General features: G+C 37.3%; 1 protein-coding gene across 3 annotated transcripts in view; it reads left to right on the plus strand.

Annotated features, from left to right (window-relative positions):
- The window catches only part of OLFM1 (olfactomedin 1), a 108,794-nt gene extending 92,263 nt beyond the window's left edge, over window positions 1-16,531 (plus strand). For all 3 annotated transcript variants that reach the window (XM_072431494.1, XM_072431493.1, XM_072431492.1), the window contains exons 3-6: window positions 199-354; window positions 4,691-4,910; window positions 13,283-13,389; window positions 14,681-16,531. In XM_072431494.1, the coding sequence (XP_072287595.1) occupies window positions 199-354; window positions 4,691-4,910; window positions 13,283-13,389; window positions 14,681-15,355 (1,158 nt within the window). In that variant the 3' untranslated portion in view covers window positions 15,356-16,531. The remainder of the gene's footprint in view (window positions 1-198; window positions 355-4,690; window positions 4,911-13,282; window positions 13,390-14,680) is intronic.
- The last annotated feature ends 6,097 nt before the right edge of the window (window positions 16,532-22,628 follow it).

The following is a 22,628-nucleotide window of genomic DNA, read 5'->3' on the forward strand; positions in this document are numbered from 1 at the left end:
CACACACGTGTACATGAGTGTGTGTGTATTCAGTGCTTATTTAGCAGGAAAATGCATTTAGTAGGGGGGGTGGGGGTCTATAATACTATCCAGGTGTCAAGTTTAGTTGTGTTTTGACTCTAGATAGAACATAACCATTATAAACTCAACATAATGAAAAAATATTAAAACTTGGCTGCACTCTTGTTTTATTTTTAGGTGCAAAACATGTCCCAATCAATAGAAGTTCTGGACAGGCGGACCCAGAGGGACTTGCAATATGTAGAGAGGATGGAGAATCAAATGAAAGGCCTGGAGTCCAAATTTAAGCAAGTGGAGGAGACTCACAGGCAGCACCAGGCCAGGCAGTTCAAGGTGAGTACTGTTCCACAGAAGTAGGGCTGGGTGAACTGTGTTTTAATGGCTCCTGTGGAACTATACATCATTATACATGCCCTGAAAGGCATCTTTATTGTACAGTGACCTGTGCCAAACAGATCACCTCCCTTACCTCAGATTTATTACCTATTGTGTATTATAATTTACCATAAAGACTGAAGTGAATTAATATGTAGTCGGTGATGTGTTAACAGCCAGTGTTCTAGAAATGGGCTACCCCCATTTTCTGAAAATCCACCAAAAACAAGACAGTGAGTAGAAAACTGAGTTTCCATCTAGTAAAGCGACTATACAAAATAGAATATAAATGTTAAAGGTGAATAGCAACTTCCTACCCTTCTATGCAATATTTTAACTTGGACTTACTCCATCCCCCAACCTCTTCTCCCATCCCCCAACCTCCATCACCCAACCTCAGTCATAAGGTTTGCTGCTGTATTGACAAGTTTAGCAGCCTCTCTCAAATCAAATTGGCTGCTTTGGAAGAAAGTGAATATGAGGTAAGCCAAACTCGATAGCTTCCTGGCAGTTCCTGTCACTTAATGAGATTGGAGAGGCTGATTTTCCAGCAGAAATTAAGTGTGGCAATGCGTGACATGTAATTAGTGACAAATAGATGTTAGCATGCCTTGTGTGATTTATCAAACAACCTTCTCTAGTGCCATCTCTGTCTGCTAACAGGTCAGATAGGATCAGGTTTTTGCAGCTACAACAGACATTTTGGTAAATAATTGCATTGATCGTGTAAAACATTTTCTTTTATGTTTCTATAAAAGGTTAGGTGAAAAATTAAATGAACACTATAGGCAATATTACCATTACTTTTGGCTAATTTTTTAAAAATAAAACCCAAACTTTGCAATATTTAAAAATACAAATATTGGAGGAAAGATAAAGTGGTTTTGTTCCCAGCTTAACTAGATATCATAAATAGAATCTAAATATATATAAAGTGGGGTCACAATGGACTCTATAGCCTGCTACAGAAAGTCTGTGCAGTTGAGAAGGACACGTGCCTTGCTTTAGCATAGCCCTATGCGTTATTAATGGGCCCTAGGCTCATCTGGCCCCATCACTACATATTCCCTTGTGCTGGGTTATATCAGGAGCTTTGAGCAGCTGCTCTCTGTAAGTGCCTTATTGTACATTGCAGAAAACTCCAGAAACTTCCACCAACCAAGGTCAACCATGAGATTGTCATGGAGGATGACTTTGGCTTTGCAGTCAGTCGCTCTTGTTTAATTGCTCCCGCTGGGAGAGAGACTGTATAAGAAGAAAAATTCTATCCTTATCAGAGCTGTAGCCCATCAGCCGCAGCAGTGAGCTGTCATTTCTCTACTCTGCTTGCCAATAACAGCGGCTTTCAGGTCTGAACTGGGTCATTGGGCTCACACTAAAATAGGATGCTGTATTTCTGCATTCAAAATTCAAATTGGCTACTGATACCCTCCTAGAAGGTGTTTTTTTTATTATTAGTAAGGCACAGTGAGGATCACATTTCTCTTACAACTAGAGAGTGTCTGATTCATAATCTGCTTGATTAATCGTGTAGGTTTATTGTGGGCCATGAAAAGAACTCTATCAGGGCATGGATTCTGTAAGACCTCTGAAGGTTTACTGTCGTATCTGGTACTAAAACTTTACTAGCAGGGCCTTTAAGTCACAATTCATGCCTTCTTCCACCAGTGCTTTCTGATTCCATCTTCATTGCTCCAAAGTCCAGTTCTGGCACTGACATTCCCAGTGAGACTGGCAGTGGACAAGAGACGGCCTACAAGGCAGTCAGTGGCACTGCTCTCTCAGTGCAAACAATAGATATTAAAAGCAATTTGTGCTAAAACACTATGTGCCCTTGGCTTTCTCTTTCCGGACCACTTTTGAAGAAACAGTACACAAGACCTGCCATTTTAGAAATGCTGTGACCAAGTTGTGCAGCCAGCTTGCCTTTTCTCTGTTTTCAACACAACAGGCTCAAGAACTGACTGTTTAATTCCTGCTCAATATATTTCACCTATTGACAGGTGCCATTGTGATGACCTCATTATAGTTATTAATTGTAAGGAATCCTATTTATAGGCAGTTGGATGATTTTTAAAATTCTACTAAAAGTTTTTAATTTGAGGCCTAGAACATGCCTTGCCAGCAAAGAGTTTAATAAATGATTCCTAAAATCATGTTTCCCAAATCTGGCTTGGTGTTCCTCTGTAAGAATAAAGCACCATATTTGTTTCATGTGACAATTGGAGATAGAACAATTAAAAGATTTAACTCACCAATATGTGATTTCATCAATGGTCACCTACAAATGACTGTTCTTGTACCATCTTTCCAAGCTGATAAACTATGAGAAATCTGGGATTCAAAAAAACACAAATAGTACAACAATATTGTTTCAAATTGGCCAATTAATATAAAGTGTATCTCTAGCTATCAACTGCAGCACTTTCTACAGTAAATGGAACCAGCAGTTCCAGCAGTCCCTCCTCCAACCTCATTTGTAAAATTCATACAATCATTTAGTAAAGAAACCCACTTAAAATGCTCAGAGAATAAACTGGTGAAGCAGCAGTCCTTGTTCTGTTACCTCACAGCTGAATACCAGCAAAATGGTATTTAAATACATGTTCTTAAAACAGAATACCTGCAGAAAGTTTTCTTATAACCAAGGGAAATGTGTTGAAAATGTATATCCTTTAATAACCTTTAAAAAAATGTTTACTAAACATTTGTGATTTAAAATGTATTTCCATTTAAATGTATTAAAATGTATTTCCATATTTTCATTTTTTTACTTTTTAACATTGTTTTCGTTTTGGTTGCTTAACAAGTAATTACCTGATTATATTTTGCATGCAGCATTTTACTGTGTGGGTATTAAGAATTCTGTTTAACTGAAATGGGTAGTATTATTTAAAACAAAGTTTGCATTTTCCTTTTATCCACTTAGTAAGAATAGGAAAGTACGCTATGTTTACTAAGGCAAAGAGCAAGGTGTTATGCTGTTTATATATGTAGCAATTTCAAACATTTTATAGCAAACAATACAATTACAGCTACTCTCCAGTTTTGAGCAATCAAATTATCAATGGTCCTCCTGAAAAAAAAATTCTTGGAAGCACTCTATTGAATAAAAGTAACTTTCACAAACAGCAATTGTGCAACCATATGGTGACTGAAAAAAATGTATGGGCACAAACATTTTGAAATTTTGGATAGAGAAGGAAGGGGGTTAGTACCCATATAAGGTTTTATTGCTGTCCAGGGCTCACAGAGATTTCTCCTCAATTTTGTCTGGTAAACTTTTCAAAACAGAGAAACCTTTACACCAGAGAAACAGAAAATAATAAAAAAATAGCAAGGGTTTTAACACACCTCCATCTAACCTAATTAATTTTTACTTATGGTTTACTGTTGGAGTTTTTTTTAAATTCCTGTCTGGAGGAAAGTTTTTTTCTGGCACAGGAAGTCTCTCTAATAGTGTTCTGGACAGCAATTACAACTAACAAGAGCTCCTTTTCCCTCTTCTCTTTATTCAAAACTAAAAAAAAATGGCTATAGATGTACTCTAAAGCAGATGAAGTCTGTAATCAGATTCAGGTTCCTAGAGATCATTGATGCTCTTTCACTGCCTTAATAAATAAATGAGCGTCTGCTACTTAAAAATCTTGTTTTCAAGCAGTATAGTGCACAAATACTTCAATGGTATTTCATTTTCTTGCTTACAGGGCTAACTTAAATTGCAGTGACTGAAGAGGCAGTTAACTTCTATGTTACCATGAAAGACACACAGCAGTTTGGGCACCAATCAGACTTTCATTTTTGTTTCCCCTATTTTTTCGCTGTTCTTTTTCCTTTTTTTCTTTTTACTTTTTACTCTCCCAATTAGAGCTATCTTACAAAGGATCCTTCAACACCTTGAAATCCAATCTTCCTTTGCATGCAAATGTAGCTGCATTTCATGAAGAATTTTTAACCCTTGTCAATGCATTCTACTTTTAATTTAAAGAAAGAAAAAAACTTTGTGTATGTGTTTAAAAAAGAAGCATGTAACCATAAGTTGTTGCATTTGAAAAAAAATGATTAATAAAGGCCTTTCCCAAATAAGTTGTGCTGCACATTTTTTTAATATGGTATTTTACAGTGCACTGCTCACACTGCTTCTTTTTGGGAGGTCACAATGTCACTGTGGTGGGCAGTCAGGCAACAGTTAGGAAAACAGGTAGGGTAGAGAAGGCAGGCAGAGTGCAGGCAGGTTAGGGTGTTGCCAAGTATTGCATGCATGGCACTGAACCAGCTTATTTTAACCTTGCAGGCAATAAAAGCGAAAATGGAGGAACTTAGGCCTCTGATACCAGTGTTGGAAGAGTACAAAGCCGATGCCAAATTGGTATTGCAGTTTAAAGAGGAGGTCCAGAATCTGACGTCAGTTCTTAACGAGCTTCAGGAGGAGATTGGCGCCTATGACTACGAGGAGCTGCAGAGCAGAGTGTCCAATCTTGAAGAAAGGCTCCGTGCATGCATGCAAAAATTAGGTAGGCCCAGGCATGTAACAATGCCAAAACCCCACTATGTCTATTTACACAAGACTGTAGCTAGCGTTGCTGCAGGCTTAGACACAGCTGCAGATGGGTAGAAGATTCAGCAAGCAATTCTTTCTGTGCTGTGGACTAGTCATTAGATTAGCTAGCCAGTCTGAAAGATTTGTGGGATACATATGAAGTCACATGTGATAACTAGTTATGTTTTACTTTTGCATTACTAACTCCACCATGTATTCACATCTTTTCTAAAACAATTTACATCAATTGCTTTCTTAACATAACAAGCCAATTGGAATGAGAAAGCAGCCTGCTGCTACCTAGAAAAAGGTCAAAAACACATGTGAATGATCACAGAAACATTTTGTTAATGTAAGCTAAATGCACCCTAAAACAAGCAGCATTTTTGTAAGCCCTAAGGTGGTCTTGCAAGAAGGCAATGCAAAAAGTAAACAGTATAAATGTTTTGTGTGTAAAAGTCAGTAGATACAATTGTCTTATTTCTATCCTCCCAAGATCTATTTATGGGAGCCAGAACAAGATTGTTTTATAAATATTTGGGGTCAGGGGCTTGTCATCCATATCCTTGCTCCACCATTTAAATCACAGATCTGAAATAAATAAGTAGTACAGGTACAAGATGCCCATTGCATTTCCATCCTCACAGGATAGCTTAATATAAAAAATTCAAACATTATAGCTTTATAAAAGATTCATATGTTATATTTAGGAATATGCACAGTTTTAGAAACAACATTGGCCCTTTTAATATATTTAAATATAGATGACTTGCAGATATAACCTTTCACCTGTCCCATATCTTGTCTTCTCCTTTAAATGTTCAAAGCTCCAAGGAGTTCAGCTGTTCTATAAACTTGAAGCCATATTCCAGCAAAGAATGATATACAGTATTAGATCAATCTAATTATGAGTGCCCGTGCATGATTTTCTGGCTTGAGTAACATAGGATGTGTTCAGCTAAAAGAAGCTGCATATGCCCACTTTTTGTGGCTTACCACCTCTTACATATATTCACCCTAGGTCAGGGGTCTGCAATCTTTTGAGTCGAAAGAGTCAAAAATTACAATTTACAAAATTTCAAAGTTTTTAAAGAGCCACAAAATTTTTTCTTGCCAACAATAAATAGTACTCGCATAAATAAAGTTTTTTGATTAAAAAAAACTCATCTATTTATTCATAAGAAAAAATATCTATTTATTCGTATATAAGTAGTGTTTTTCACAACAAATTAGATAATATATATGGCATTATTAGATAATTACTTATTATTTAAGTAAAAAATTAAAACAATTAAACATTTACTTACAACACTAACTTGTACTTCAATAACAAACAATTGAGCAAACAAATTCAATGGGAGCGATGGCTTTGCATGGTTATTCAAGTTTAAAATTTAAACTTTACTAAACAGTGTAACTTGTACTTGTAAAAAAAAAATAACATACATTTGAGCAAACAAATTCAATGGGAGCGTTGGCTTTGCATGGTTTTAGAAAGTTTGGATAACATTAGATGACATTTCATTTTCCTCAGAATTCTGTAATGGTGAAACAGGTACAAACATTTTGATTTTCCATGTATTGTTGCTAAACTGCCCACTTTTGTATTTTATTGTAGAAATATAGATACCTTTAGGCACCGATTCTATCTCTCAGCCTGGCTTTTTGTGAAGCTGCGGCTCTTTAGTTCAGTCCGTGGGAAGCTATTCTATCCCTCAGCCTGGCTTTTCACTGCACCCCTCCCCCGTGACACGCGTCCTCACTGTCTTCAGTCCGTCGGAAGCTCTGGAGTGTCACGGGGGAGGGGTGCAGTGAAAAGCCAGGCTGAGAGATAGAATAGCTTCCGATGGACTGAACTAAAGAGCCGCAGCTTCACATCCAAAGAGCCGCATGTGGCTCGCGAGCCGCAGGTTGCCGACCCCTGCCCTAGGTGATAATGCACATTGTTTACAAGGTATCAATTTTTGAAACTGTGCATTGTATCAAAAGAAATAAAAATACCATTTTGTCATATAAATGTAAATTATCTAAACTATTCCACTCCCTTTTAACATGGAAAAAGTACAGTGGTTCACAGCATATCCAATACCACCATGTAGCATGGTTAATAAATTGGGCGTATATGTTTTGTAGAGTAGCATCCTTCTTCTTCTAGTCACAAATAAAAGTTGGAGTAAATTAGTGACCCCAAGCCAAGATCAGTGTTGATCCTGTGGATCATCCCCATGGGACACTGTAGCAAAGTTTCTAAACTACCTGGACTGTTGGCAAGTATAGTGTTGTGAAATGGGAGAAACTCAATAGCTGAAATTTATTTGAACAAAAATTTTTTTTTTCCATGTTCATACATCACCATGCTAACATCTTAGCTAGCTTAGTTCTGTGTATTACCTGTTTGTTCCATTTTGCCTGTGCATGTTTTTTTACTTTGGATTTTTTACTAAAGTATTTTCCTTGCTGCCGCGGAGGAGTCCGTAGCCTGTATTGATTTCAAATGCCTATTCAAGTTTGGGGCAATTACAAATTGATACATTTTTAACCTGATTGGCAGAGGCAAGGAGAAAACATTTTCTGTTGGATTTATTAGACACCTCAGAAACCAGTAAAAACAATAGTGATTAATAAATTTGCTTTTTAGTGCCCCACCTGATAGCTGGACTCCAGGCAAACTGGAAAAGCATGTATGAAATACATACATGGCAGCTTCTCAACTAGAAACTAGGGAAATCGCAGTGAAAATAATTCTTATGACAGGTACACTTAAAAGCAATGTACACTTAAAAGCAAAGTACATTTTTTCTGGCTGTTTGGTTAAAGGCAAATTGCTAATGGGCTATATATTTACAGATGTTTAGATCTATGTTGGTCATAAATACCTGTATGATTCTTTAAAGCAGCATGATTGCCTATAAAATGACCACTTTGCAATGTAAAAGTGACAAGTGACCTTCAATCTCCAATGCCAAAGGTAATGACAGTATTGGGGTCAATTTAAACATGGGGCCTTTGTACAGGACTGTGAGGTTTTGCAGCAGTGTCCAATGGTGCTATATACAAAGATGATATATATATTGGCAGTTATTGCTGACACTGCTGCGGTCATTGTAGGTCACCTTTGCTAAAAAATCTCTGTTTGCTAAATTGGTATGAAGGAAAAATGAGAAACAAACACAAATTCAGCAGGCAAAATCTATTACAAGAGCAGGATACAGGTTTACAGAGCAAATATAAATGCGGTCATTTTCTAAGAAAAATTGAAACGGGGTTATCACAGACAATGCAAACATTTCCACAGAAGCCAGAACACCTGTGTTGTTTTTTGTGCCCAGCAGGCCCATCTGAGGGAATGTCCTTTTTTAAAAAAATATGAAACACACCTCTGATTAAGCCATCTCGCAATGCTATGTAACAGAATGAGGCAGCCAAGCCATTCCTCTCATGTAAAATCCTTCTGTTACCATTCATTGAAGTTCTGCTCACCCAGCAAATAATTAACTTTCTGAGGGATTTAACCAGTTTTAGGGCTCATCAGAATTGTTTTGGAGGACAGAAGCAAATGAACAGGTTTACTTCTATCTCAGGGTACAGCTATGTGAATAAATGTCTTTATTGTGCATTAAATATAGCATCTTGTTCTCTGAGGATGAATTATGAGAGGCGAGATAATTCACTGCCCTAGCTGATTAAAGAGAGTAAATTAGTAGATGCTGGAAGCGTATTTCCTAGCAGACACAACACAATTCATCATACCAAGGAAAAAAAATACTAGGCCCTAGTGCAAAAGTTGGATCTCCCTTGCGTTTACAGGATCATCTGCCAGCGAGATTTCAGATGGGGCGGACATAAGGAGTTACAACATGTGCTGCTGAAGGAGGGCCCCAGACCCTCCACAGCCAACTGGGGCCAAGTCAGTTTGGCGGAGGGATCCACTGTTGGCTATGTCTGCCACTGATTTCAGGGGATAAAGTAATCAGAAAGCGAAGTAGAACTACACAAAACACTCTTAATAAGCTAAATTGGATCATGTGTAACCATTGTTTACAATGCAGACAGAACAAATGGATTTCTATGGTGTAAATTAAGCAAGCTAAGTTTTCTATCTGGGATATGTTTAATTCCCTAGTGGATGAACTTGATGGCCTTATGTCTTTTTTCAACCTGACTTGTGATTTATTGGTACTCCAAGGTACTGAATGGTAAGCTAAGGTTGAGTTCAGACTAGTGGTTTTTGCAGGAGATTTTGAGCAAAAATGCAAAGGAACGGTTAACATTGGGCCAAATAGGTCTATTCATTATCATTTTTTTGACAGATGGTAGGCGATGACATGTAGTGTCCAAGAGCAACTTGTGGCCCTTTGGACTCCACAGACTTAATTTGGTGCTGCTTGCAAATGCTTAAAAGATCTTGTGTGAACATTTTTAAATGTTTGCAAGCAGTTTTTGCAGAGTAACTCAATAAAAGAAAAAATGGAAAAAATGAATCACTCATTTAGGCTTTTGCAGCTGCTTGTTAATGCTACACCACCTTAAGCTTCAACTGTCAACACCAGAGTAACATACTGTTAGTCTGAACCCAGGCTCATGGTGTGGCTTATTGCATTGGAAGTCATTTGTTCCATCTAATTAATGGTCAGTTATTACAAGCAATTTTTTTTCAACAAGAGAATCAACAAAAAAAGTCAGGGTTGGCTGAAACTATGATATAGCAAAGATTGCTTCCATGTAACAGGGCCCAGGCAGTCAAGTACCAGCATGGTAAAAAAAAAAAAGAATGTGTCACATGCTTCTTTTATACTTGGAAGTACCAAGATACTAGAGTACCAGGTGAGGCAAGAGAAGGGAAGGTGAACATATGGGTTATGTGCTATAATAATGATTTACTTTCAGCTTTGCCTATATGTAAATAAAGAGAATGATATATATGTGTGTGAAGTGGGTGGAGGTTTGGGTTGCCTTTCATCATCATTGCTGGATGGTTAAATGGCAGCAGGGAGAGATTAGATCCCTCCAGTGGGCTCAAAGAATTATGAATTATTAATAATGCATTAATGCATTAGGCATTTCAATCAACCAGCAGCACAAAGCAGGATGAAAGACTTAGGGAGCTGAAACCATGTGTCAGAGCAAAACACCCCACAATATGTTTTAAACACCTTATACAGCAATTGTAAAGGCTTGTTAACATTTTATTTAAAATATTATATGAGATTCACTTGCATTCTTCCTAGTGGAAAATTAAAATGTTTTGTCACAGGGAACAAATGAGAGGAGAAGTTGAGACACAAAGTAACAAAACTGGGGGACTAGAAAAAAAAATGTCTGACTAAAGTTTTCATTAAAACAATTATACCATTCTCCTCTTCCTTCCCAAATTTACTAGACAAAAAATGGAGGATATATTTTAAAACATTAAGGCAAAAAAAAGTATGACGTTATACAACTTTTCTATTTTACCAGAATTTGATAATTATAAACTTAACAATGCAATACAACATATTTTGTAGTAAACAGTAAATTATAACGGTCTATGTAAAAGTATATTTAAAGAAAATATTATTTCTAGATTTGGTGTATGTAATGTAGGGATAGAATATCTGCCAACTTTTTATTGCAATAATCCACAAAAAGCACCCCCACATGTTTTCAAAAACATGCAGGTTTCTGTCAAGGCATAAGGAGCACTGTCTGTTTTATGTAATAAAAAAAAGTCCAGTTTCCAAATTAGTCTGACTAGACTGTGATGTTCTGACACTTTGTGGTTTCTTGTTTGTATGGTGCCACTATGCATCCATCATTGGTGGTTTGTGTGCAGCGCAGGACTTTTCTCAGGGAGATATATTTTTCCTACTGTTCTAATTACCATTGTCAGTGGAAATTAAACTACAGATAAATTCAAAAATTTGAGTTGCCACCATACTAGGAACAGGAGGTAAATCTTCAAATGGGGACACTTATTCTTGTGACAGTAGCTGAGAGGAGGAATTCTCTGAATAATAAAGTATATCTGCATTTCTGGATGTTATTTGTAAAGGTTTATGCTCTCTTCTGAAACATGGTAATCCATAGTTCAGTATTCTGTTTTCTCTGTGAATCCCAATCCCTCATTCATTCCCACCTCCTGTGCGTAGACTTACAGTTTACAGTAAGAAATTGGATTATATTTTTATTTGAGAAAGACATTCAGAGTTCAGATTCACTTTAGGAAGAGGAGTTGGCATTATTCTGCAGAAATCACACAGAGCAGCCATATACAACATACCCTCCCAATGCACGACACATAAAAACATTCCACATTTAGTGGGTACAAGCTCTAAAATGTAGGTGTGGAAAATGTACCTAAAGATTTTGTCCATGTCCCTTTGCTTTACAATATCAGAATATGACCCTGCTAAAGAATTTATGGAAATATAAAAGGAACCGGTCAGAATAAAAATATAGGAGTTAGCATTGCTAACTTGGATTTTAAGGTGCATTCTCAAAGGCTCTTTAGAAGACCCTGACTTTTCTGCTGTAATCTCCTGGATGAGTATACATTGCAACTCAAATCAATGCATACTATTTCAGAGTTAGTGACCCAGCAGTGATTCAAGGATGAAGATACCAGTTATAAGGTTTGCATTTTTAAAGCTGCAGTCTATTCTGAACATATTTTGCCTTCCACCACTACCCCCTCATTACCATACTAATGACTAAATAAAACCATTCCATCTTCCTGACATACCTTGTTTAACACCCAGTGATGTCTACTAAGATGCAGACAGGTACATTCCTGGTAGAATGGGTTGTACACAGCTTTCCTAGAACATGCTCATTCAGGCACACCTCATCAAATATCTGCTATGGCATTTTCCCTGCATTAGGTTGTGTTATCTTAAAAGTGTCACTCTCTTGTATTTGAGTTCCTCATCAGGGAGGAGTGATGCCAACAGCTGGATTTGTAATGCAATAGGAGGTGGCAGTGACCCCACAAAATATTTTTGATCAGTTCAACCCATAGTTTTTCTTCTTAATTCTGTCTCTGCAATAGAGTCACTTTTATTTACTGATTTACCTTTCAGGTATTGATCACATGCCAGCAGAAATTGTGATCAAATTATGGATGGCTTCTTCCTGCGAGTAGGCAACCCTTATCTGCAGCATCCTGTCTGTCCTCATTAGTTGCCAGCCTACCCTCAACCCAATATTTCAGGCATTTGTACAACCGCAAGACGTCCTGTCTGTTTCTGCAATGTCTTCACTTGCAACCAATTTGAGTTAGCTCTAGAAAGATCTTGTGACAGAAGAGATGAGAGTCAACACGCCAAACACAGATGTGACACCTAATATTATGCAGGCCACTTCACAGATCTGCATTATTTTAAATCCAGCTGCTGACACTAACAAAGATTTGTTCCCAGATTAAATGCCCACCCCCACCCTGCAGAGAATATTCCTCATGTCCTAATCAATCTGCTGCTATTCAATAATTGTTACTTTTGAGCCCCCTTAAAATCTTAGTGATGATTTACTTACAAAGATATGAATTTTATACACATTTCTGAATATGAAAGTAGAGTAAATTCTTTAGCTTCATATATTTTGTAAAATATCTAAACTCAATTTTATGCCAATATCTAAATCTATGGGTGTCTATGTTCATCTCTTTCTTTTAGAGATTTCTATTTTTGTGTGTTTGAACAATCTACAGAGAGAAAGGATTAGAATATTGTAAAGTTTTACTGATGCCAGTGCCCCCACTAGGTTAATTTTACCTGCAGAATCAATTTTTCCTGGTAACTGTTGACATAAAGTCAAAGAAAATCCTAAAAAAGTTGTCACTACAAAAAAGGGGGAGGATACATCTTCCAATGGAACATAGATGACATCTATGTTTGAGGGGAATTGTCCATACTGCAGGGTTTTATCATTTCCCTTAATTAAAATATTTTCACATATACGATAAATGCACTACAACAATTTCATTTTGACTCAGAAATATAGTTAAAAGCAGTGCTTCTCAACCAGGGTTTCTCCAGAGGTTGCTAGGAATTCTTTGAGCAATGAGGGATTTGTGACTTTTATGTCAGTTTAACTAACACCAATGACCCTTTTGGCTATCTGTAAAGATGAATTCTTCCCACTGGCAAGTAATGTAAGAGGCATTTTTGCCACTGACCATCACACTAATGTACAGTGAGCTGTGGGTATAGTAAATATAGAAGGGGTTACCTGAAGACTTGAAAGTTATGGGGTCCCCCATGGTAAAAAGGTCAAGCACGGTTGCCTTAAAGTCTGGGGAAAAGAAAGTGAGTTCAATGATAGTGACACCAGGGCAGAACTAACTTGTAACTCCTCTGTATTTTGCAGCATGTGGTAAGCTGACCGGAATCAGTGATCCAGTTACAATTAAGGCATCTGGGTCCAGGTTTGGCTCATGGATGACTGACCCAATGGCACCAGAAGGAGATAACAGAGTAAGTAATATTTGTTTTTCTGATTAAGTCTAACTTGTTTCTCCCAAACCCTAAACATGTTCATGCTAATTGGGCCTAAAGATCAATTTTTTCAGTGAGGTAAAGTACATATCTACTGCTAAGAAGATTATTTCTCTTTTTCTATGACTTGATTGAAAGGGAGAGAATTTGATTTGTTGTCATTCTGAATGGTACAGTATTTGTATTGTAAGTCAGCCATTAATGCCACTATAAGATGACTGAATCAGCATAAAGTACAGTTCCATCAGAATTTAACAGATTTTCAGATATGGGAATATGCACACATTGACAGCTTCACTCAAACTCCCATGGAAATAAAGGAGAACATCTGGGTAGGGTCAGAAAAGCACAGCACTTTACTAATCTTCTGTTCTTGGAGATGACTGGACTGATTTACCACAAAATATTTAAAATTGAAGGCAATGTCAGAGGTCGGGGGAAGTACTTTGACCTTTATAAGTAGTACAGGTATGTCTGTGAAAGTGGCAGATTCCTATTTTTTTGCACTACGTATGGTGATAGGTTTGCTTTATGAGGAAAGATGTGTTTTGTTTAGTTTTTTTTAAAAAGACCAAATTTGGTTATATACAATCAGTATTGAATGCTTATTTTTAAACACATAGCAAACAGACTAGAAAAAAGTATGTCTGCAATTTTTCTTGAACTTAATGTAGACGTAATTCCCAACAGCCTTTGCTTTCAAAATGTACATAAAAATGTCAATATGTAGATTCATAAAAATCCTGTGTAATAGGATTACTACATTGGAGTACAGCTAAGGGTAGAATGTTTTCACCCAATAACAGAAAGTCCATTAACAAAGACCCTTAATGGCAAGATTACCAGGTTTCATTTAAAATACATTAACATATAATTTAGGAATTAGTAATGATGTTATAAAAATAGTTTAAAGGCAGGGACCTCCTTGACCCTCTAACAATTAGGTGTAAACTGTAAAAATTCAACGGTGTGCTAATTGTACCAGGCACTGTAAATACACCTCCACCCTGGACTGGGGAGAACAGGAGACTTTGCTACTGACATTTCAGTTTAAATACCAAATGTTAATGTTTATGGAGAGAGGTTAGCAAACCTCCTAGGTATCTCTGCAGGGGTGGGTGAAATCTGAAAATATTTGGAAGGAACTCAAAGGAACTAAGAGATTTTTTTATTCCCTTCATTATGAAATGTCAATGTCTCTTTAGTGTCCTTCATGTAAGTCAACAAAAACTTAGTCCTGCAGAGCTAATGTTATATATTGGTATTTCAGGTCTGGTATATGGACGGCTATCACAACAATCGCTTTGTCCGGGAGTACAAGTCAATGGAGGACTTTATGAACAGTGACAACTTTACCTCTCATCGTCTCCCTCATCCTTGGTCAGGGACAGGCCAGGTTGTATATAACGGATCTATCTATTTCAATAAATTCCAGAGCCACATTATCATTCGTTTTGATTTAAAATCAGAGACAATTCTAAAAACACGCAGCCTGGACTCTGCTGGGTACACAAATGTCTACCACTATGCATGGGGTGGCCAGTCGGACATTGACCTCATGGTAGATGAGAATGGGCTGTGGGTGGTTTACGCCACCAACCAAAATGCTGGTAACATAGTCATCAGCAAACTAGACCCCAACACTCTACAGATCTTAAAGACCTGGAATACAGGATACCCTAAAAGAAGTGCTGGAGAAGCCTTCATGATTTGTGGAACTCTATATGTCACTAACGGTTATTCTGGTGGCACCAAAGTGCACTATGCCTACCAGACAAACACCTCCAACTATGAATATATAGACATCCCGTTTCAAAACAAGTACTCGCACATCTCAATGTTGGACTACAATCCCAAGGACCGGGCTCTGTATGCCTGGAACAATGGCCACCAGGTCCTCTATAATGTCACCCTCTTTCATGTCATCCGCTCTGATGAATTGTAGCTAAATCTAGCTGCCACAAACTGACTAAAACAGTAGGACTGAACAAAAACAGTAGAACTGAACAAAAACAGAGAATATAATGGCTGCCAAAACTTTGGTATCCTTCTGCAAGGTCTGTCTGGGTTGAATAACTACTATGTGCCCTCATTACATTAAAATACAAAAACGCCTGCAGATTCAGAGAACTTTTCATTTTAATAACAAAATTACAAAAAAAACGTGCTGCACCTAGAATTCAAGAAAGTATACTTTTGTTGTTTAAAAGCTATATAAACATATATTAACAAGACAGTGACTGTTGGTTATAACGGGCCGTGCCTAACATCAAAGATGTGGTAGTCTTCTTGATAGAGAGCTTTTACTATTGGGAGATGGGGAACGTCAAGAACGCTGACCATGGAACTCCCTACTGAGCAAGGATACATGCACAGTTGGGAATTTTAAAATAGAAGAGTTATAATTACTTTTTGTAGAGTAAAAAATTAAAAAACAACCACTAAAGTTTGAGGACCTTGAAAGTATTGCTGTTACTAAAACAAAAAAAGAAAGAAAAACCCACAAAACTCTCCTACTCGAGAATATTTGAACGTCTGTATTCTGGCTATGATAGTAGTTTGTCCATATTGTTTAAACCTATGTATCAGAAATTATCATGTATAATGTCTGTTGTACTCTGAAGTATTCAATTGTATTTGTCTGTTTCACGCGATGAATGTTGTTCAATCTGAAGTAGTTTGGATTTATTAAGAGCAAATAATTTTTGTTTCTGTAAAAATCTTTAAAAAAAAAAAAAAAAGGAAAAATATTTATTACATATAATATACACATATGGATATATGATTAGAGAAAGATGTTTACCCGTCACAGTAATTATAGAACACAAAGACTTGTAGCGCTGTATCTTGATGTAGAGTGAAAGTAGCGCACCAGTCATATAAATAGAGAATTTAATCTGTGAAATAATTAGTATTAAATCGAATGCAGAAATCGGTAGATGTCTGTGGAAAAAGCCTCTAGATTCTTTGTACCCACTCTGAGTAATTGTAAGAAAATATTAGAAAGGGTTTTTTATTACTATGATTTCAATCATCTGCAAACAAAGAGACCTACCATAAAGAGCAATTTGTACTATCCACAGCTATATAAAATCATAATAAAACAAAATATTAGAATGTTTGTATTTCATGTTTCATTTTTTTTTAAATTACTCCACGACGCAGAAAAAGTAAAACAGAGCACAAAACAGTTAGGAAAAACATTTACTTATCAACATTTTTATTATTATTTTCGACTTGTCCAGTTAACTCTGTACACTAATGGGTAAACCCAAAAGTAAAATTATTTTATAACTGAAGTTTGCCAATTCAACCAACTCAATGTTTATTGCAAACGTGTTAATATACCTAAACCATGATGTAAAAAAAGGAAAAAACACATCTATGCAACATGTTATAATGTGTTAAAGTGCACATCAAGATTCTGGGTTAAAAGTGGAATGTACATTAAATGTGCATCAATGCAAACTAAAAACATGGTGTAAATCCAAGAGTAGTTGGAGATTCATTGTCACTGGTTTTATTATTTGAACATTTTATTATGCCAGCACTCCAGCACAAATTACAGATTTTCTTAGAGTAACCGATTTTATAGTTAACATAATTAACATGTTTTTATATTTTCCCCATGTTTTGAAAAGGCCCTGCCAAACACATGTTGACAAGTACCATATTTCAGGTCAGACTGCTACTAATTTCAGGTGCCCAATACACCAACATCTCTCTGGTAAGATCGCCTCTTTTACAAATTCATATTCCTTATTTAACTGGTCTATACCTGGCTTACAATTTGTGACTTTTCTTTCAGTATGTGAAAATAAGCTTGTAGAGCCTGATTTAGTAAAGCTCTCCAAGGCTGGAAAGGATAAACTTTGATTAGTGAAGCTAGGTTATCCAGAATACCTGGAATTGATTTCTTTAGGTCATTTGCTATTTGTTAGTAAATATTTTCAATCCTGGACCCAATCCATTCCATGTTTTTTGGATCTCCCAGGTTCATTGATAAAAGTTTATCCTCTCCAGTCTTGGAGAAGTTTGATAAATCAGGCCAATGATGAGAGGACCTTTTTCTGGAACCTTTTATGGTCATGGAGGTAAATCTGTAACCATAACTACATTTCATTTAACTGGAGCAATTGGGACTTTCCCGATTTTGGATTTGTTCACAGTTTTTATTGCCATTATTGAACAGGACAAGACTGATTTCAAAGTAAGAGTTGGGGTAAAGAGTTCTGCTATGGTTTCCCTATGGTTTCCTAAACACAAAAAAGATTAAATGGATGGATGACCCCTGCAGATTTCAGACACTGCTCCACAGAATGGGAGGATGCAGCAAAGTCTGTTCTATCTTATCAGTCATAGGATAGCTGAGACCAGAATGTTAATCAACACGGCTTATGGCGTTACCTAGGCAACCTGTTCAGTGGTCAGAGTTCAACCCAAGACTTGTCAAATGAATCCTGGCTGTTGTTTGACTTTTCCACTATACACCTTAATTACCCTAATAGAGCCCAGCAGCATATACGCGCAGACATAACATGATTAGCAAGCTCTTATCGCACAATGTCTCTGAGTCAGCGGCAACAATTATTTTTCAGTAACAATGACTGAGCATTATTTGTCCAAATTATTAAATATGTAAAGGGAAGGAAGAGATTGATTAATAATAATAAATTGTACAAAGCATAGTACTATCAAAATACTTTGTTACACAATGCAGGAATATAACCTGACCCTTCACAACCACTACGAGCTTAGAAGAGAAAGGACATATCATCATGATCATCATCATCAATATATTTTACCAAATATGGGGTATGGGGAGTGCAACTCCAAATTTGGGTACATTTTCCCTGGGAAGCAATCATTGTTTCTCTACATATCTTAGCTACCTACTTCCTGATGATTTGGTGTAACAATGACAAAAAACATCATTGCTTTCCTTTTGGCCTATTTGTCCATTGCATGGGAGGACCCACAACATGCTTGGCTCACTTAGAAAACAGCTGCAAGAGAAAATTATAAGTAGAGGTAGGCGGATCTGTTGAGAAATATGATAGATTCAGATATTCAATGTTGGAATTAAGATTTAAGAAAAAAAAATGTGTAATTTTAAAATCACTAGAAAATTCTGCCAAATTTATGAACCTTGGGCAGCATGGGGTCATTCTTAATCCAAAATTGTGATTTTTGTATGCAACAATGGGGGAAAAAATTATGTATAACTGGAATTATTGTTATGTCACTCACAGTCACAGACTGACTGCTAACTAAGTGAAATTATGGCAATTAGTTATACACAGGGATTTTTTTTCCATTGTTGCATAAACATTTACATTTACCAATACTGTGACAGTTAACTAAGTGAAAACACAGTTTTTAGTTCCAGTTATACACAGAAAACATTTTCTCAACTGTTGCATAAAGATTCACAGAATTTCATGAGAGTCACAAACGTTGTTTGCTTTTTTCCTCCCTAGATTAGCTCTAAACTCTATCCCTATCTGACTAGCACAGTAGCAGAATGTATTACATTTTGTGGCCAGGCACCATCTGCACTGATTTCAGCCCTCTGTAGAAGATGGAGACAGGTATGCGAATCGGGCAGCATGCAATTGGATGGAGGGGGTGGGTGAAATCAACTAATTTTTTTTTAAAAAAGAGCAAAAAAGCAAAAGGGTTGCATTCAAATAATATTTAGATGGAGAAGTCATACAAGAAATATTGTTTACTAGGGGAGGTCAGATAAAAAGTAGCCCTAACAAGATAACAGGTCAAAACCAGTCAGCTATAAATAGCACCATGAGTTGAGATAGAATTATAGCTGAATTTGCATCAACCCATTACCAGATGATATATAGGCCATATTTCACCACCACAATGTAAAGCCTAATTGGAGTCAAAGGCCACAGCAGGATGATGGACTCCAGGGAGAACCAGCAGGGTTATTCTTAAGGTCAACCTATAAAAAGCAAATAGAATTGTAATATGAGTTTGCATATACAACAAGGGCAATTAAAGTTTGGGGCCTTTTAAAGGAGAATTACCAATTAGGAGATGGAATGATGGAATGCCAAGGCTTGATCATGCTATTGAGGACTCAATGAGGACCCAACTGACTACCTGATGGAAGCCTGTCCATCCTTGTAATGGATGACAGCAGTTCATATGGCAACAAATCACTTTAGTTGATAAATCGACTATGGTTAGGTGTCTGACATTTGGTGCCCCTCTTTCCCATTTCAGAAAGTTGTGAATTTTATTTTTTTATACTTGCTTTGGAGGTTTTTGAAAATAAATCCTAAAAGGATAAAGGGGAGAAGAAAAAACACCTCTGTTTAATGCTGTGACTTTCCTAAAGTTTGCCCTCCAAAAGCATCAGTGGTGTCTTACAAAGAAAAGGTTACAGGCAAAATGTCAGCATGGATATATTATCTATAGGCTTCCTATGGCTTGCTATTAATAGCTCTGGCCTGAGAATCCCAAGAGAGTTCTTCCCTTTCAGTCTGAAGAGGAGGAGGATGAAAAAAATCATTCAGATTTGAAATGCAGCCAGAATAATGGATCTCAGGGGAAACCTCAACAACCTCAGGTTTATTCACTCTGATTTCCAGAGATTAAATAATCAACCTTTGCTTGATTTGTTTTATCCATTTTGTTTTAAACTGGGTTGAATTTGTTTGTTTGAAGCACATCTTTTATTTGATAATTGTATTATTACATGTATACTACAAGTAGCTGTAATGAAGAGAGGTATGTATATATTATATACATATATATTTATTTGGCTGTATGGTGCTGGGACAGCAGAACATGATAAAGAAAGCAGTCATTTACAAGAATTCTAGAAGAGGAAACAAATCTCATAGCTTGGTAGGATCATGTTGGTCAAGATGTCACGGCTACCCCAACTTTTTTATATTCAACAGGAATGCTCCTCATCCAACTCTCCACCCATATTATCAGAAAATGACATGGGTAGCTCCTATGTCACCAGCCCCTCGCATACCTAGCCCCCAACCCTTCAAATACATACAGTTAGGTCCATTAATATTTGGACAGAGACAACTTTTTTCTAATTTTGGTTCTGTACATTATCACAAATAATTTTAAATGAAACAACTTAGATGCAGTTGAACTGCAAACTTTCTGCAAAATTTGCATAAAAATGTGAGGAACTAAAACCTTTTTTATCACTTCATTTCACCCTGCAGTGCACGCTCTCAGTCTTCTCTTTATGGTAGACTTGGATATCGATACGCCTACCTCTTGGAGACTGTTGTTCACTTGGTTGGCTGTTGTGAAGGGGTTTCTCTTCACTATAAAAATGATTCTGTGATGATCCACCACTGTTGTCTTCCATGGACGTCCAGGTCTTTTGGCGTTGCTGAGTTCACCAGTGAAACTGAAGATTTTGCCACTCCTAATATTGTAGCAATTTCTCGGATGGGTTTTTTCTGTTTTTGCAGCTTAAGGATGGCTTGTTTCACCTGCATGGAGAGCTTCTCTGACCGCATGTTGTCTGTTCAAATCAAAATCTTCCACATACAAGCACGCCCCCCCAATCAACTCCAGGCCTTTTATCTGCTTAATTGATAATGACATAACAAAGAATTGCCCACGTCAGCCCATGAAATATGAAACAGCATTTGAGTCAATTGTCCAATTCCTTTTGAGCTCCTGAAATGAAGTAACTGTGTAAAAAAAAGGCTTTAGTTCCTCACATTTTTATGCAATCTTTTTGTTCAACCCACTGAATTTAAGCTCAAAGTCTGCAAAACACCTGCATCTGAGTTGTTTCATTTAAAAGTATTGTGGTAATGTAAGGAACCAAAATTAGAAAAAAGTTGTCTCTGTCCAAATATTTAGGGACCTAACTTCAACTGAGTTAGGAACAAATTGGCTAGGGTCAAAGTTACAATATAACAACTTTCAATAACCTAATATTCACTTATACCAATCCTAAACACCCTGATAGGTTGCAGGTCAGGGAAGGCACCCCCCAACAAAAAACAACACAGCACTGAAGACCAACAGATTGATATTTTTGGCCCCCAGACTTCCAACAGCTGCCACCAAAACCTGCCTTCACCATGGACACCATCCTACTGATGAGTTCCTATACCAAAATTCCAAACCCTGCCTTCCCCCAGGTCCCAACCGCTCTTCACTCTTCACACTTGTGAGCAAATCCACACACGCACAGCCCTCTCAACTCCGTCCTGCAGACCCAGAAACCACATGCTTTTGCTTACGGCATTGACGTGCACAGCATCTCCCCTCAGATTCTACCAAATATCCCCGTCTAATTCTTTGTGCCACACCATTACTCCCTATATTCTTTGCAAAAAACCTACCTACCTCCTTGTTTATCTTGATACAGGCCAATTTAACCCGCTCAACCGAATGTTCCATCCTCTAGTGTGTCTGTACCACTATATCAGACCACACTACCACTAGACCCTGGAAGCTCAAATGTAACTGTAAAAAATCTAACTTGATATCACAAATTACTTGAAAGCCAAAGTCATTGCCCCCAGCATGTACCACCATGACATCTGATGGCCTGCCCAACCTTGTGAACCTATTAATCTCCAGCACCTCCCTGCTTCATACCGATCCTGAAATCCCAATTTACCTGACCAAACTAATCTTCCTGTCCAGTCCCAGCTGTGTACTGTTTGGCCTCACATCTGCTCTCCTAGCACCCCAAAAAACATGGGAATACCCCACAATCAAACCAGACACGGATCTGATCATAAAAAAAAAAAAAAAAAACCACAGAGCAAAAAAAAAATGCACAACAAATGACATATCCCTGACCCTTCCACTCACCCGGTAACACACCCCCAGAAAACCTAACCATCCATTTAGACCAAGTGCAGCCTAACATACAACCTGTAATGCTGAGACTCCCAGCGTCAAATCCTTCGAATAGCACTCTCCTCCATACCCCAAGGTGCTGCCTCCGTAGGCACCCCAATTCTCAACGAATGAGAGGAGTAATCCTTCACCTGGCACCTCACTGCTGAAATGCATTTTTATAACACTGAAATAAATTGAAAATGCTACATATCCAAACCATCCTGGTGCACTAAAAACAGCCCTTTCAGCACTGGGCGAACCATCAAAAACTGCTGCAGCACTGCCAGGCAGACCTCAGAACCACACACACAGAAAAGGGTCACCTGAAAACCCATTCCAAGATGGTCTTTTTT

This window comes from Pyxicephalus adspersus, chromosome Z (genome assembly GCF_032062135.1).
Source record: "Pyxicephalus adspersus chromosome Z, UCB_Pads_2.0, whole genome shotgun sequence".
In the NCBI taxonomy this organism is placed as follows: Eukaryota; Metazoa; Chordata; class Amphibia; order Anura; family Pyxicephalidae; genus Pyxicephalus; species Pyxicephalus adspersus.